Source organism: Haliaeetus albicilla, chromosome W (assembly GCF_947461875.1).
Source record: "Haliaeetus albicilla chromosome W, bHalAlb1.1, whole genome shotgun sequence".
NCBI classification, from domain to species: domain Eukaryota; kingdom Metazoa; phylum Chordata; class Aves; order Accipitriformes; family Accipitridae; genus Haliaeetus; species Haliaeetus albicilla.
In genome coordinates, this window is record NC_091515.1 from 1703418 (window position 1) to 1719786 (window position 16369).

General features: G+C 36.8%; 1 protein-coding gene across 1 annotated transcript in view; it reads left to right on the forward strand.

The window, feature by feature from the left end:
• The window catches only part of MBD2 (methyl-CpG binding domain protein 2), a 42471-nt gene that overhangs the window by 2937 nt on the left and 23165 nt on the right, over nucleotides 1–16369 (forward strand). The window contains exon 2 of the mRNA XM_069775041.1: nucleotides 10413–10572. Coding sequence (XP_069631142.1) covers nucleotides 10413–10572 — 160 coding nt within the window. The remainder of the gene's footprint in view (nucleotides 1–10412; nucleotides 10573–16369) is intronic.

Sequence of the window (16369 nt, forward strand, 5' to 3'; positions counted from 1 at the left end):
AGATCCTGAATTAAACTATGAAAACATGGGAGAAATGCAGCAAGCTCTAGTATTTCCAGGTTTTAGGTTTTGCTTTCCAAAGAATGATATGTAACCTCATTAAGTTCATTAAGGCACCTTAGTTAGCTGACTAAAAACCTGAGGTTTTTTTGATTTCTTAAGGCTAGAAAAAAAAACCAAAAGGGATTGGACAAAGGTTCATTTACTGTGATGGTCTAAATAATAATAGTAATTAAGAACAACTCTTGCAAGATTAATACATGTTGCAATCTACCTTATATGCATTTTGAAACTTGCTTGTTTCAGGACTGGTTTATGGTATTTTAACTTGTCACACTTTAGGTAGATGTGAACCAGTTGCTCAGATAGATAAAGTAAAACACTTCCAGTAGTTTCTGGTAGGATGTTTTTTGCCCCTCTTCACTTATATCCATGAGCCCTCTGACCTTTGTGATTATCATAAAAAAGCTATTAAGAGAGAGGTGTGGTGGAAGTATTTCACAAATACTACGCTAGATCAAAACACAGCTTTTGAGCTTAGCCCCTTCTGCATAACGATCTGAGACTTCACCCTCCAGATTTTGCTGCTACTGTTGCCTAAAACCTTGTTAAGAAACTCTTTAACACAATTTTTGTTGAAGATGCAAGACTGTAATCTGCTCATCACTGACTCTAGAATTCTGTCTTTTTCATGTGGGAAAGTGGTAGGAATAAATGTTTCAAATTTTAGGACGCCTTCCAGCATGGTTAGCAGTGATGCAGATCTTCTGCCAAACAACCGCAAAATTGAAACTAAAAACTTACCAGGCAACTCATAGCTTAGAGTTTGTTGATTTCACTACAGATTACAGGTTTGGAAAAATAAGTAGTCATTTATGTCTAGAGAAATAACTTCTGTTCAGTAACAGGACGACTTCTGCACAACCAAAGTGAAACAAATAAAAAAATGGTTTTATGGCTGCAGGCAGGACTGGCATAGGAAATTTATCTCTTTTTTTTGTTGTTTTTTTCTTTTCATTCTGTTATAGCTGTGAGGCAGACTTCAGCACTGCTATGTTTAAAACAAATGAAAATCTGTTTTGATCTAGTAAGTAGAGCAGGCCAAATACATTCAAAAGAGTTATGTCACTCTAGTTCTGTTGAGGAAAAAAAAAAGAATGTTAATAAATGCTACGTTGTTAAAATATGTAGTTGGGTACAAAGTGGGTTTTGATTTGTGTGCCTTATACAGACTAATATTCCCTAAAATCCTGCATAGTCAGGATTTGGCATGACCACTTGAAGAGTAATGCCACCCTTTTTTCACAGCTGTAGGACAATGACAAAAACAAGCATTGCATTTAAGTTTGTACATCTTCAGAAGAATTCACTTAAACTTCCAGTTGCTTAATTTTATACAGCCAGAAGAAATAGATTTCCATGTATGTCTTGATTTGAGGATAGTAGGCTTGCACAGGTGGCACCAGAGGCCTGGCTTGGCTTGCAGAATCCTTGTTAATGGTGGTGGAGAAAAATCTAATTCTTTTGGAGCTGAGTCTGAGGGAGGAGAGAATTACTATATTTAGTAACATAAACTTATTTGATCTAGGGAATAGTGCATTAAAAATCATGATACTGAATGTAGGACAAATGCAAAACCAGCACAGCATTCTCAGAATAAATACCTGGTTTAGGCTTTAATCCACACATCAGGTAACATCCTGGAAGGTTGTACATGCAATAGGTCTGGTGTGCGGTGCCTGTAGCTCGAGTGTGTATTGTAGTGATTACAGATGTTCTGTCTCATGAGCAAGAAATATTCACAGTGACAATGATACGGCTTAAAGTCAAGAAGAAGATTACAATGGTGCCAAGACAAAATATTGTTCTTTTGAATCAGGTTGAGATATGTAGTAGCAACTTCCAGGAATATAGATGATCTTTTCTGGTGTAAAGAAGGTAGGAATTCTCTCAATGACTGTCTTGTCCATACTATAAAGTGAATGCTCAACTTACAGCAAAGGTGAGCTGAAAGATAATTTTTGTTGCTTCTTAAGAATGAGAAGTCCTCTTTCTGAATGGCTTGTCTGTATTTGCTACAAAGCCCTTTATAATGTCCTCCCTGTATCTGCAGAGTGATAATCTGAGAGTATTCTTTCATTTTGTCTACAGACAGGATATTCCATTTAAGGCTATACATCTGATTTTTCTTTCAAATCAAGCTGCTGCGCTTGTATGAACCATATTTACAATTTGTCCTAACGGTTGCTATCTTATTGTAATCAAAGTTATCTGAGAAACTGTACCTACACAAAGAGCATTTTTTAAGTGACTCTCCTAGTAGTAACCTTATTTACATAGGGCCTAATACTGTAGTAAATTGGCATAATGATTTTTTTAAAGTATTATTTATTCAGTGTACTGTGAGGTAGGGGGTGCTGCTGTCCTGCCAAAAGACTCAGTCATGCTTCCAAAGTCCTGCAAAAGTCTGAGTGAAGTGGGAACTTTGAACATGGGTATCTCAGCTTCTGTTTTCTTTACCCCTTCCTTTTGTCGGTAAAATCCCTTTAGTGTATATAACCCCCTAGAGCATTTACCTGTTGAAATATATTTCTTAAACTCTGGCGTGAAATTATTTCTCTCACAGCAGCAACAAGTTAATATTCTGTTTTGATGCATTTGTTCTTCGTGGGAAAAAAGCAAGCAAGAACTACTTTAATTTTTTTCTAGTCGAGATTAAAAAAGCCAAGTAGTTGACACCACTTTCAGTGGATTCTAATAGACTGTTAAGTTTAACTACAAAAGCTTTTCCAGTATAGGTGTACCCATGGGGCAAACAGACATCCCTTTGAAGTTTGTTTTGTGGTTTGACAGTAAAATAAATGCCAGAGAGTTTCCAGTGATGGTAGGATTAGTTTAATTCTTGGCACTTTTTTTTGCCTTGTTTTTTGGTTTTTTTTTTCTGTTTTTTGGTTTTTTTTTTTAGGGAGACCTTTACCTTTGTCTTTAAAAGTGAGCAAGTCATGACTTCCTGAGTGATGCTCAGTTGCGCTTATGTTATACATAGGGTTATTGGGTTTTTATTTCCAAAGGTAATTAGAGCTTAGAACAAGTCCTAATAGTGAGGTCTACATTTTGAGAATGTACTTCACCTCTGTGCAAGAAAAAAATTGCTGCCGTTAGCTGCTTGTTAGTTTCTTAGTGCTGCTCCTATTATATCTTTTTTCTGCAGTGCACCCACTTCAGAGGCTGGCCTTCATTGAGGAGAATTTTCAGTTGCTATCTTCTTCTTCTCATCTCTTCTGAAAGTCTGCATCCCTCACTGCTCATAAGTGTACTGCTTTTCTAAACTTAAATGAAAACCAACACAAGGCCAATGATAATAACAAACAAGTTAGCCCAAGTTTTTTTTGTGTAGGCTTTCTCTGATCATCTTTAGGTTTTAGTTTGAATATTGGCTGCCTTTTGTTTTGCCTGCTGGAAGGAGAATGTGAAAAAGAAGTTTAAGTGGAACGGGTGTTATTTTGTATTTCCATGGCTCAGTTACTTTCATTGATCTCTGAAAATGCGTGGTAACAATCTCCCTTACTTAAGTTTGGGGCAGCATGGGGAATCCTGGCTGAACCATGCTGGCTAGTAGGGTCTTAGTACGTAAAATAAATTTATTTACTTTATAGGGTGAATTCATCCCTGTATTGAATGATAATAATGATTATTACGAAGTCATAGTGGTAACTCTGACTTCATTTTACGAGGGCGTAATGAATCAGTCCTCTGTCCCAGCAAAGGAGGTCATCAGGTTGTTTAGGAAACAGAAATAGATTCTGATAAATGCATCCAAAATATTTCCATAAATAGAAGATTAAATAACAATCTGGAAATTAACTTTTTACCATTTATTGGTGTCAATTGCTGTTGGTGTTTCAGTGTGGTGGTATAAACTATACGTACTATTGTGTAAAAAATATATTTTTGCTGCAACTCCTTTGAAGGCATGAAAATGTATTATGTTATGCCATTCATGTAGTGACTTCTTTACCGAATCTTTGAATGTCTTAGAGTGTGTGTTTGAGTATTTGCAAACAAATCTTTGAGGAAACGTATCTCCAACAATTGCAGAGCAGTTTTTATATTGTGGTGAACAAATCTGTCATGTTCCCTTAGAGGTCAGCTATCTAGGAGGCTTTAGTGAGCAGCTGTCCAATATTAGGTTCCCTTGAACATAAGATCAAACAACCCAATTTATTGTGGGATTTCTGTGGTCTGACTTAATGATTACACTGTGAAATGCTCGGATATACCTCCTTTCCTGGGCTTCATTCCCAACCTGTGGAGGGGAGTGATTGGTAGAAATGCTTTGCCTTGCTCTACCTCTGTTAGGTAGCCAAATCGAGATGTCTTTAATGTGAATTGCCTTTTCAAAAGTGTTTAGCATTTTTCTTCCTTTTCATTGGTGTGTGGCTCTAGGTCAGACTACAGCCTGCCAGACGGGAGCCTGAGAAAACAGGAACTGTGCAACTGTTGGCCACCTTGGAATAGGTGACGTGACTGATTTGTTTAGACTGCCCCTGCAGTGCTGTAGTAGAGGGTGTAAATACTAAATTAAGGGAAGGAATTGCAGTTTTCATAGCCATGAAATCACACCTTCTCTTTCCTCAGTTTCTTATCTTTTTAGCCACTGCTGCAAAACCATGAAGCTAGACCTGCTTTGAAAAGCAAGACATTTTAAACTTGGAGAAGACAGCATGTTTTGCCTGTTATCATCTGCTGTTGGGGGAGCATCTAGCTTGCTGCGGTTTAAATTTTCCTCCAGATCTGTTTGAGGGGTAGGGCCAGTAAGCAAAAGCTCAAAGTAAAAAAAAAAAAAAAAAAAGGAAGGTTGCCAAAATTTTTTTGAAAGCAACCAAACCCAGAAATGGCTGCCAACAAGGTTATTGTTTTAATAAGCCACACTACTATCTTGCCTGTAAACTTACTGTGCATTTTGAACTGGGGAGGGGGCCAGATAGGGTAGTATCAAGTAGGTTTTGCTGTACAATAAAATTCAAGGTAACTTCCTTGTATGTTAATTAGCTTGCTCTACTGCTTCACAGGAAACATCTGAAAAGTGTCTTTTTAATAAAGTTCCACACTAGCTCATTATATAACATAATCACCTTCAGCCCACTAAGAACTACAATTTGTATAGTATGTGAATTTGTGCGAGCGTATAGGGTTGTGTTCTTCATTTAATCTTGTATAAAGTGATACGAGCCTTGATAATGTAATTGAAAGAATAGTTTTTAGAAGTTGTTGCATGTCACCTCTTTTGAGGTGTGCTGGTTTTTGTTAATTGGTTATGTGGAAAAACGTTGTACAGTGTTTAATTTGACAGGATAAGGTTTAAGTGCTGATACATGTCAACTATGGTAGAACTAAGTCTTTCAGGTGCACTAAATATAATATTTCTGTTTGGAAAATAAACCCCAGAAATTTCTAAATGAAGTTAACAAATTCTTTAAAAAGCTGTAGAAAGTCAGCTATCTTTAGGTAAGGCTAAATATTTGTAACTTTTAGTTAGTACTTATAAAAATAGCAGTCTTACAACAATCTATTGTTGAAATCTATGTGGAGATATTCCTGTGTAATCCCACATTGATCTTGCAAGTCTAAATTGTCTCAATGTTGGGTCACGCTGCAATTTAGTCAGACCAGAGTCTCTGCTATGTCACAGCACCCTGAAAGAACACTTTCACTTGCTTCTTGTTGCATGAAAGAAGTCAGTGTAAAGTTAATGAATGTGCAGAACATGTGGGTGAGGGCAAATTTTACTGGTTTCTCCCATATCTGTGTAATGTTTCCTTAAAATAATGTAGTGGTCCATGCCTCTGACTTTTGTAGCAGTTGAAATTTTAGAGTATGTGAACTCAGAGCAATGTATTTTAAAAATCTCCTGCAACAAGTGTGACTTCAAAGTCTGAGCTTCAATGTCTCTTTCAGTTTGACTTCTAAGATACCTCCAGAGTATGATCCAGAGTGCCTTCTCAGAGAGAAGAAAGCTTAATACCTCTCCTTCCACCTTTCTTTTCTACTCAAAACTAAATTTGAACTTAAACTTGGTTTTAACATGTTTAGGATAATAAAAAGAACATGCTGTTTCTTAGTTTCAACCAAGATGTGTAAGTAGCAGGCTCTTATGTAGACATACTGGTTTAAATAGGTTCTATAACCTCACTCTTTTCCATTACTGCATACTAATTATTTAATAGATGTTCAAATAAAGCCTCTGCAAATAGGCCTTTTATTTGACTTTAACCTCATGGAGCTTCCTCTGCAGGTAAGAGAAAGCTTTGCAGCAGGAGCAGGTTAGAGATTGAAGATAATCTGGGAACGATTCAGAAATTCAGGCATTACTTTAGTGGTTTGACAGCCTACGCTTTCAGGGTACAAAATGGAAACAACTACGGGACTGGTAGTGAAAAAATGAATATATGTGAAAAGTAATACAGGTGGGGTGAAAATAAAGGTTTGAGTTGATTCGAATCCTTCCAGCTCACGTATTCATCTCCCTCTTAGAACAGAGGGAAGGTGTGACATATGAAATGACGAGTCTGGACGGTATTAGAAAAAAATGCAGGCTTGAAACTGAATGGCAGGCCAGGGGGTATTTTGCCAGCTACTGATGTTGAACCACAAGGCTTACAGAGCATTCTCCAGTATTTTGACATCGTATGAACTTGTTGAAACTGTGAAATGAAGAACAATTAAGGATAGGGGCTTTTGTGGAAAATGGAACCAAATGAAATGTAGTTTCATAGTGGAATTCACTAGATTTTAGAGTTTGTGCCAAAATAATGTTCTGAAGTAAGCAGAAGGAATGCTACTTAATCTGTTGGACTTCAATGAACTTCGCTTTCAATTATGTGTCATTAGATTTCATTGAAGCTGGAGAATGCAAAATACTACAGGTTTTGTAGAATGATTAAGTATGGGGTGAAGAGGAGGCAATAGTAGGTTATGATAAAACAAGGGCTTCTTGGTTGTCATAAGTTGCTAATGGAGTTGCATGGACGATGTTCTTGGAACCAATCTTATTAATACTTGGATGCACAAGTCATGTGTGCTATGTATGCATCATGAGCAAGTTTCATACCTGGGACATCAGCAGAACAAGTGAGGATCAGAAAATAATCAGGAGCAATTGAATGGCTTCAAAGATAAGGGGATTTAGAATGAAAAAAATAAGGAATAGAAGACTATGGACTTAAGGACCAAGAAAAACAATTTCTGCTTTTTGTCAGAGAGGGCATATGGTTGGTTCACCACTTGGAAGGAAAAGATGCATTGACAACAATATGAATGTAGTGGGATGCAAAGGAGTGACATATTTCTGCAGAAACTGGGAGGTGCTGTGGTCACCGAATGCTGACTGGAGGCAGCAACATCTGGAAAAGGAATAGGATGATGAGAATGAATGGTGGAATAAGGGAAAAGTAAAAAAGTCCAGAATAAGTACTTGACTGAAGTAGCAACCAAAGCTAAGGTGGACAGATTCCCCTCTGCCTGCCTTTTTGTTTACCTTTGTCATTTCAGGTCAAGGACAGATAGAGCAAGTCTCACCCTTCACGCCACTGTGGGAAAACATGGAAGCAAAAGCTATGGGACAGAATGTCAAACACTTTTTAGTAAAAAAATGCCTATTTTTAGTTCCTTCTTTTTTGTCTTGGATTATTTTTTAACCTTGGCCCAAAAATGCAGTTGTCGTTAACAATGAAATTAAGGTGAAACTAGATATTTTGCTAATGGATTGCAGTCTGTCCCTGCTAAGAGTTTCACCATTCACTTAAATGGTAGGTTTTGTCCTGTGGATTGAAATACCCTTTAATATTGATGATCCTTGCAGATCCTAATATGGAATATCGGATCATGTGCTTTGATTTGCTTTTGGATTACTGAACAAAACAAACAAGACCCCCAAAATGTTAGATGTGTAAATAATAGAATTTAAGAATGTTGGATGCATTTATAAAGTTTGCTTTTACTTGTGAAATCTGTTTTCAGAATTCTACAGGAAGAATTTTTAGTGAAGCTAGGCTGATAACTGCTCACTGCTGGAATTTTGGATTCCTTCGAGGTGTACGTGAAGCATTTCTCTCCAAGGAACCTGAAGAGGAAAGCTAGTAAAAAGAGTGCTGTCTTGATGACACAGTCTGTTAGCTTCTTACAGAACAGTAGAAGATGGTGATATGGGAAAAATGAAAGGTAGCATGTTTCATCTTTGGTACCAAAATTAGGATATAATAGAAGAAGATGTAGGATGTCAAATTTCTATCTCCTTTTAGTAGTTACTTAGCTATGGGCTAAAATGACCATGTGCATACAGGTTTTAATTAAAAAAAAAAGTGTCTGGAATGCAGAATAGCAACACCAACTTCAGGGTTTGCTTATAGTCATTGTTTTCTCCTTTTCCTTCAGTGTTTTATGTTCATTAGGAAAGCCGGGAAGGCAATGTCTAACAGGATGCTTTATTCAGTAAATTCAGCCCTTCCACTCTGTTAGGAAACGGAGACAGGCAGCCAGCAATTCTTGACAAGGTTTTATCTTGAACTTTTCTTATACCTGCCTGAATAGGAATGAAAGACAATGGGTCAGATTATTTTAATAGCAAACCTACTTGCCCCACAAGACTTGCTCTGTCTCTGACCTTCAGTGCAGAATGTTTCTTACTGTTAACAAACCAGGGTGTTAATCTCCACTATCTAAAATAAAACTGGTGTTGTGTTTAGTTTGGCTTATAGCATAGCTTCAATTCTTGGTTTACAAGAAGTAGAAAATAGTTTGTGGTGGGATGTGTGTGTGTGTGTGTATGTGTGGTGGTTTTTTTTTTCCCTCCCACACCCATCCTTGAGGAGGTTAGCTTCAGATTGTGATCTGTTTTAAGTCTTTTTCTCCTACCCTTTACCTCTTGTTAATTAGGTCTTTCCATATTTCTGGATTCATTTAAATGACTTTGAAAAATGTTTGGCTTAATTAGCTATTTTTCCCAGAATTCAATACATATTCTTCTGTGGGGAAGTTCTTGCCTCAAGTCATTATTAAGTTAAAGAAAAAAACCCCCCACTTTGGAAAAGTGAAGAAAACAAAAATATTCAGTACTTTTCTGCAGAAAGGAAGTGGCCTGAAAAACTCTCTGAGCTCAGTTAACCTCTTGGGTTTCAGTAGTTGGGAGGATTTTGACACTTGGCTTGTTTCATTGGATAGAAATTTGCATTAGACCAAGGGACTCTTGGCTTCACATGATGGATATCTAGCCATTTTCACGGCTGTCTGTACTGATATAGATATATTTTCATGGCTGTCACAAACTCGTGTTGCAGCTTGAGTTTCACATAGCAGTTCTTGATACTTGATTTTCTGTCGAGCTTTTAAGTCTGGGGGCAGCACTGTTGTCCCTTACAGTGAAATTAACTATATAGCTTCTTGGCAATAAGGTGCTTATGTGCAATGACTTGCACACAGGGCATGCAGACTAGTGAGTAAGTCTACAGGAATCCCCAGTGGGGTTGGCGAAAATATGCATGGATTAAATGTGTATTTAGCGCAGATAGTGTGCACAATGTGTGCGACTGTGTTTGGGATGCTTGAGAATGAAGTACACATGAGGGGATAGAAAGTTCTGTGATGTAAAGACTGGTAGACAGACCACTTCCTTAGGATAACTGGAAATTGGATATTTGCTGATGTTACTCAAAAACATCAGCTGGGACTTTGGGGTAATAATAATTCCATAATTCCAAATGCAGATGATTTAAATAACTTCACTACAACTGATTTGATTTATTATGATGGGATCTATATACACAATTGCAGCTTTGGACCTGTTTCATATTCTGCATCATCTTGCTTGCTGCTTGCTTGCTTGTTGCTCAGATACTTATCTGGCTTTGCTTACCAGTCTTGGTGACTGAATAGCTAAGAGATGTCACGTCACCTCAAATCCTAGTTCTGCACATCTGTTTAATGCCTTGCTGTTTGATAGCTGAGAAGGGTTGCTGTTGGGTCTAGGTTGGCCTTAGCTAGCAATCAGTTTAAACCTTGCATACGGTTTTTACATTTGTGCAGGGAGGGTCCTGCTCTTGGACACAGTCTGACATTTATACTTCTTTTACTGGGGTTTGGTTTAGCTGTACTGCTAACCCAGCTTCCCAAGGTGTAGTGTATCCTAGCGTCCAACAGCCTGACATAGAAATTAAATCCAGTGCAAAGGACGGGAATGGATATGCAGAGGTTGGGCAGGTATACCATCACTAATCAACACATCAATGAACGTGCCACATGGAATAAAGATAATGGACACTTTTTAGATATTTAACAAGGTATAAAACCTGTTATAAGAAGTCAAGGTTGTATCCTCTTGTACAACAAAACATACTAAAGTGTTTTCTTCTTTTTAGTCCAAGTGGTAAGAAGTTCAGAAGCAAGCCTCAGTTGGCAAGATACCTGGGAAACACTGTTGATCTCAGCAGTTTTGACTTCAGAACGGGAAAGATGATGCCCAGTAAATTGCAGAAGAACAAACAGAGACTAAGGAATGATTCTCTCAATCAAAATAAGGTTTGTTAGTCAATACTGTGTTTAAGGATATCCTAAGAATTTCCTTTCCTGTAGTTCATTTAGCAATTTCTTTTCTGCTTAAAGCAGTCCGCTTCTAAGATGTACATGTATGTTTAATTTTTAGTAGTGGTAGGTAAATTTATAAAAAGAAGGAATACTCTGCTACTACCCAGAAAATATCAAGGTGAGGTTAAGTATGAATCAAAAGTTTGAGTAATTCAGGAGGTAGCTTGGGACTAAGAACATCAGCGCTAGTCGTCTACCTGAATTATGTTCTTCTAAATGGGAAAAGTTAGGACTGTTGACACCAAGAGATTCTCCTGTGCAAGGCTTCAAATTGCTATGTTCATCTTCCTGTTCTGAGATGAAATAGTTCACATTTTTAATGTGTGCAATATGTGCCAGGAAGCTTGTTTTCTGAGGCAAATGTATTTATCTGTACAAATCTGGATGTCTGTGTACAGCTATGTACCTTAACAAGGCCAGGTGTTTTTCTGCTAAAGATTGGGCCTTTCTCAATTGATTTGATTGTTCTCTTATTGTCTACTTCTTTTTGAACAACAGTGTATCCTTTTGAATACTGAAGAAAATATGTATAGTAGATTAAACATAAAAGGCTGAAGCGTACAGAAGTGAAATAACTAATGTAGCACATAGGGACATGACAAATAAATTTAGCTGACTCTCAGATAATATGTTCCTGGACAAACTTTAGAAGTCTCATACAACAGTTTGAAAGGATTTCTGTAACAATCTGCAATGTTTTCTTTTTCAAGTGTTTTATTCTTCAGGATTTCATTACTTACAGTAGTGTATGAAAATACCTAACAAGTTATAGCTGTGTCTTGTGCACTGATGTTTTGTGTCATCTGCTGATTTCTTTTTATTTAAAGCATATGTTCAATTTATTTAGTATTTTCTTCCCACAGACACAAGGCTTTCAAATAATATAACATTTGGGCGTAATCCAAAGAAAGGTTTTGGTTAGGCTTTTAGCATGAGCAGAAATTACAAAATTTGGTATATAAAATCTGGATGAGTGTGTGCTCATTTTGTATGATCTTAGATTACTTGAATGTTGCTCACAGTAGCTCTGTTAAATACAAGATTATTAGAAAACGACTTTTTTAGGTAAATAACATTTATTATTTCTAAGTGACTGAATCTGTAACTCATGAGCTTTCAAGAATTTCTGCAGTATTCCTGTGATAGTTAAAAATGAGATCTCAACTTATTCAAGTTTATGTTTTCTTCCACAGACACTGAAAGAGATTGGTTGTGGTTGTCTTCTAGTCTGCCTTGCAGCTGTGCTGCTGGGGGGCCGTAAAAGACAGACTTGCATAGGCAAGTTTGTGTATAAACTTACTCATATTTTATGGGTTGTTTGTTTTTGTACAAACAATTTGCCACAAATGTTTCTAAATTCTTTGGCTCCCCTTATGTTCAAGAAGGAATATCAAAATATACTTGAGTCTTCTTTCTCAGTCGTGTCTAGGCAGTTAGATTTATGCAGCTGGTGGATGGAAATGCTGTCTTGCCATACTTCTAACTTTTGAGATTCTCATCATTAGCAGATTAGAACTCAATGTCAAGATTGACATACTAATGCCACCTGGCTTAAAATGGAACTGAGGATAATATATGCTAATGAATGCTCGCCATTTTGTGATGTTAATGTACAACAGTGTAAATGACACGGAAATATTCTTCTAGCAAAATACTTATCTCCAGTCTTAGCGTTGCGCATTCTTACTGACCTTTCAGTATTGGCAATAAAGGCATATATCTAATAGGTTTCTTTATGGTAGAGCTGCAGGAGGAGTTTTGCTTCAACCTATACTAATCTTCCCATTGTTTTCTGTGTAACCATTTTTACATTTCACTTGCAGATTAAGTTACTTTATTTGAAGTGCTTTTGAAGAGACAATGAAATAAGGAATACAATTGAATATGAATCCAGTAGATACAGCATACTGCCGTGCTTATAAAAATAAGCTTACCAATTCTTTATTTTGAAAAGAAAACATAATAGAGAGTACTGGTGTCTGGCTGTAAGTGATTTGGAAGGCCTGGAAATACATTGTTGAGTTTTTAAAACGTTTTTATGTCCAGGGCACATTGATGCTTCTGGAAATACATGTCTTTGGAAAGACGGTGGACTGAAGTTCTTTTGGAAACCGTTGTTAGAGCATAAAATACTCCTAATGAGTAAAAATGAGCAGGGAGCATTGATATTTCTGCTAGCTGATACATTGCTATAATCCCCAGAGTAGGAAGAGATTTTGTTTTGTGATATAGTAGTCAAGCAATGTAAAAGCCCACAGTGTCTGTGTTTCTGAAGGCTGAAGGTTTGTAGGTGTGACTAAAACTGAATATTGTGAGCTTGATCGCCACCTGAAATTAAGTAATCTGTGTCTGACCATTTGAAATACGTAGATAGTGTCTTCAATCTGGAAAGCTCAAAAGAGCTTTCTTTTCTTCAGGAGAGGTGTTGGTTGTAGGGATCTTTGTTACTTATTTCTATTAGGATGTACTGGAAGCTTTTCCTTTGTCATGAATAAATCTTATGTATGGGTGGCTTATGATTTGTTGCGAAAAAGTGTTTCTCTGAATATCAGTTGCTTCCTGTTAATGTGTGACAATTTTTTTCCCCTGTACATCTGAAGATCTGCAGGTGCTGGAGATGGGTGAGCTTAGCAAGTTTCTGTACTAAAGAGTTTATTTCTGTTGTTCAAAACTCAGTGCCACAAATGAGAGACTGTTTATTTAGGATGAGATCAGAAAGCCCAGATGTGACTATGATTAGAAAGGATATAAAGTAGGAGAGTACTAAGATTACAATTACAGTACTTAGGAATTGATCTGTTCTTAGTTTAAACAGTTTATCCTAATAACCACTTTCTAATATGTAGCCTTGATAAAAGGTATATGGGACATCTAGGCCTTGAACCTGTATTGCCTGCATAGTTTATAACTCATCAGGGTTTTGCTTTAATTCTGGGGACCATATCATTATTGTAGCTGAATTGTCTTAATTTCTCACACTGCCTGAAGAAATCTTCCTTTTTATTTTTCTAAGTTTAATGGAATTATTTTTTAACTTCCCTTTAAGTCACATTACTGGCCAAAAGGAACCTGTAAATATTTTTCATGAACTTGAAACGAAGACCTTTGTTCTAGAAATGTTTGCTAAACCAGATTTATCCCCCATATGGCAGATGGCTCTGTAATATTATTGGTTTTGTCAGTTTTAATAGATATTTTACCACTAATACTGATGCTACTGCTCAGAGTGCCCGGGGGCATGGACTTCAAAGCATCAAATACTACTTTGAACTTGATGTCACAAGATCAGGGAATGCAAAGCTTGTAGGATAGGCGAGGTCTATCAAAGTTCTGGTGTGATTTAAGTTATGTGGTACGAGGAAAGTTCATTTTCAAAATACTTTGTGCAAATGTAAGTAAATGCGATTACTGTCTAGCTCTGGTGATTCTGTGCTCATCAGAGATGCTTTAATTATATATGAAAATATATATTATATATGAAAAAGTCTAACATTAGACTTACTATTGTCATCATCAGTGAGGAAAAAAAATAGAGCCCATAACCAGTATCTACCATGCAAAGCACATGCTAAAAGCAATGACCGAAGTATCTGGAAGTATTTTTCTAGTGGACTGGGACTACGTGGGTGAAACATGAGGAGAAAACTGATGTCTAGATTTATTTATAAGCTGAGATTCTCACTTTTGCTTTGTATAAAAAGATCTCAGAACTTCCAAGCTAATTGAATGGCAATTTCTCTGGTTGGTTAAAATTATTAAGTGTAATCGGGCAGAAGTACTTGTGCTCTGTAGCCATTTGCTCTGGCCGTGGAAACCCTGGTCCCAGTTAGACAAGAATCAACAGTGTATTAGGGATGGAGCTGAAGGTGGAGATCCCTGAAGATATGCTGCTTTTCCCATTTGAAGGCAGTAATATTGCAAGGCATGGAGACTGGTTAGTTTCTGGCTGTAAGTTTATAATCCAGAAACGATAGCCTGAATTTCTGAGAAAAACTTCTGTTGGAATTTGTGGGTTTAGCCTTATTATATTTTAATGAGTTAACTGCGCTACCTGGAAATTATGAAGAAAGAGGACCTATAAAATAACAAGGTATATTTAAAGGAGTGGTAGGAATAGAGATGTGAGATCAGAATTGCTTCCATTAAAAGGAACAGATTTCTAGAACTCTTTCAGAATTCACCTGTATGTTCTTGCATATTTCTTCTGTTGGTCTGGAAAACTCTTTTGGCTCTTGAGAGAGGATGAGCAAATCAGTATTAAGCAAGGATTTCCAAAATGCTACAATGCTAATTTATAAGTGAGTGTATGAATTGAGTCATACTGTTGAATAGCTAAGAATATGCATAGTACTCCTGATAAATCACCTTCTTTGCCATCTGCATGAAAAAGTGAGGCCTGAAATTTTAAAACTATCCCTTCATTTAGGTTATGTTGAGATGCCTAGATAAATGTGAAGCGTTATTCTGTTGCTCCTTCCTACCACTTACATTCCTTAGAATTACGTGGAGGAATTCCTTTTTTTTTTTTTTTATACCAGGAAGGATCTAATAGCACTGTGTCATCTTGGAGAGGCTATAGAAAGAGGCTCCTCCGTTGCCTCTCCCGCCACCCAACAAACAGATTGATCAAATAGTTGGATAGGAGCAGCCAATATAATAACCATTGTAGTGTGTAAGGATGTATTTTGGGATTAAGTGGCTTGCCTGTAGAATAGTCTTCTTGATGAAAATCACTTTCTATGGAGTGTGGAGATGATACTCTCTTTATTGCTAGTTTATAGATTATTCACTGTACCTATATAGGAAGAACAGCTTCACGCTCCCTTTCTCATCAGCCATCCACCTTGCAATAACAGAGGTATGCTAAAATACAGGACATTCTGATGGTGGAGGAACTACCCTGTCAGATTATTCTAGCAAAGCTCTAAAAGAGGGATATTTAAAAGCAGAATTTAATCTGAGGCAGATGCAGTGACGAGAAGGCTTATTGCTTAATAAGCCTAAGTCTCTCGCTATATTTTTAATTTCATTTTCATACAGATCATTACAGAATATCTGTAGTCAGTATTCTAACTTTCATCATCTGGAATTCCAGAGTGTTCAGTTTAGGAATGAACAATTTTTAAACAAGCTGGTTCTCTCTGGTTCTTAACATAGTCTCTTTTGTGAAGCGGTGTAGCCCAAATTGTACAATCTAAATATGGAGGATTTGAAGATTGAGATTTAATTCCCATTACTAAGCCCAAGAGGTTGCTTTTTCTCACAAAATTAGGAGTCTAAGTAAAGCCTAATGAAAAACATCCTTGGATGGAGTCTGATATTGATGTTCATTGTGTAAGATTTGAGCTATGATCTCACAGCCAATTATAAAACTTCTGAGATGTGAAATACTACATAATAACTTATTTTTCTTCCTTTTGAATGAGTAGCAGTAAACTTTTAAGAAGCAAAAGCTTAACCATTTTTCTTTGTCAGAAACTAGATATGGCTATTAAATGTTTTGAAGTGCTTAGGACTGTTCTGCAAAATAGTGAACTTTTTTTTAATACACTTTCTTTGGGAAAATATGTGCCATGGGATATTTATTTTCAGTGTCAATATAATGGTGTGTCTTCTCAGTCACACCCTTGTATCCTTGGGGGGAAAAAAGGGAATTATTTCAGTTGTTAAGAAAATACCAGACAAAATGCAAAAGCAGAAAAGTCTGAAATTATGTGTTCAGGACTTGAAG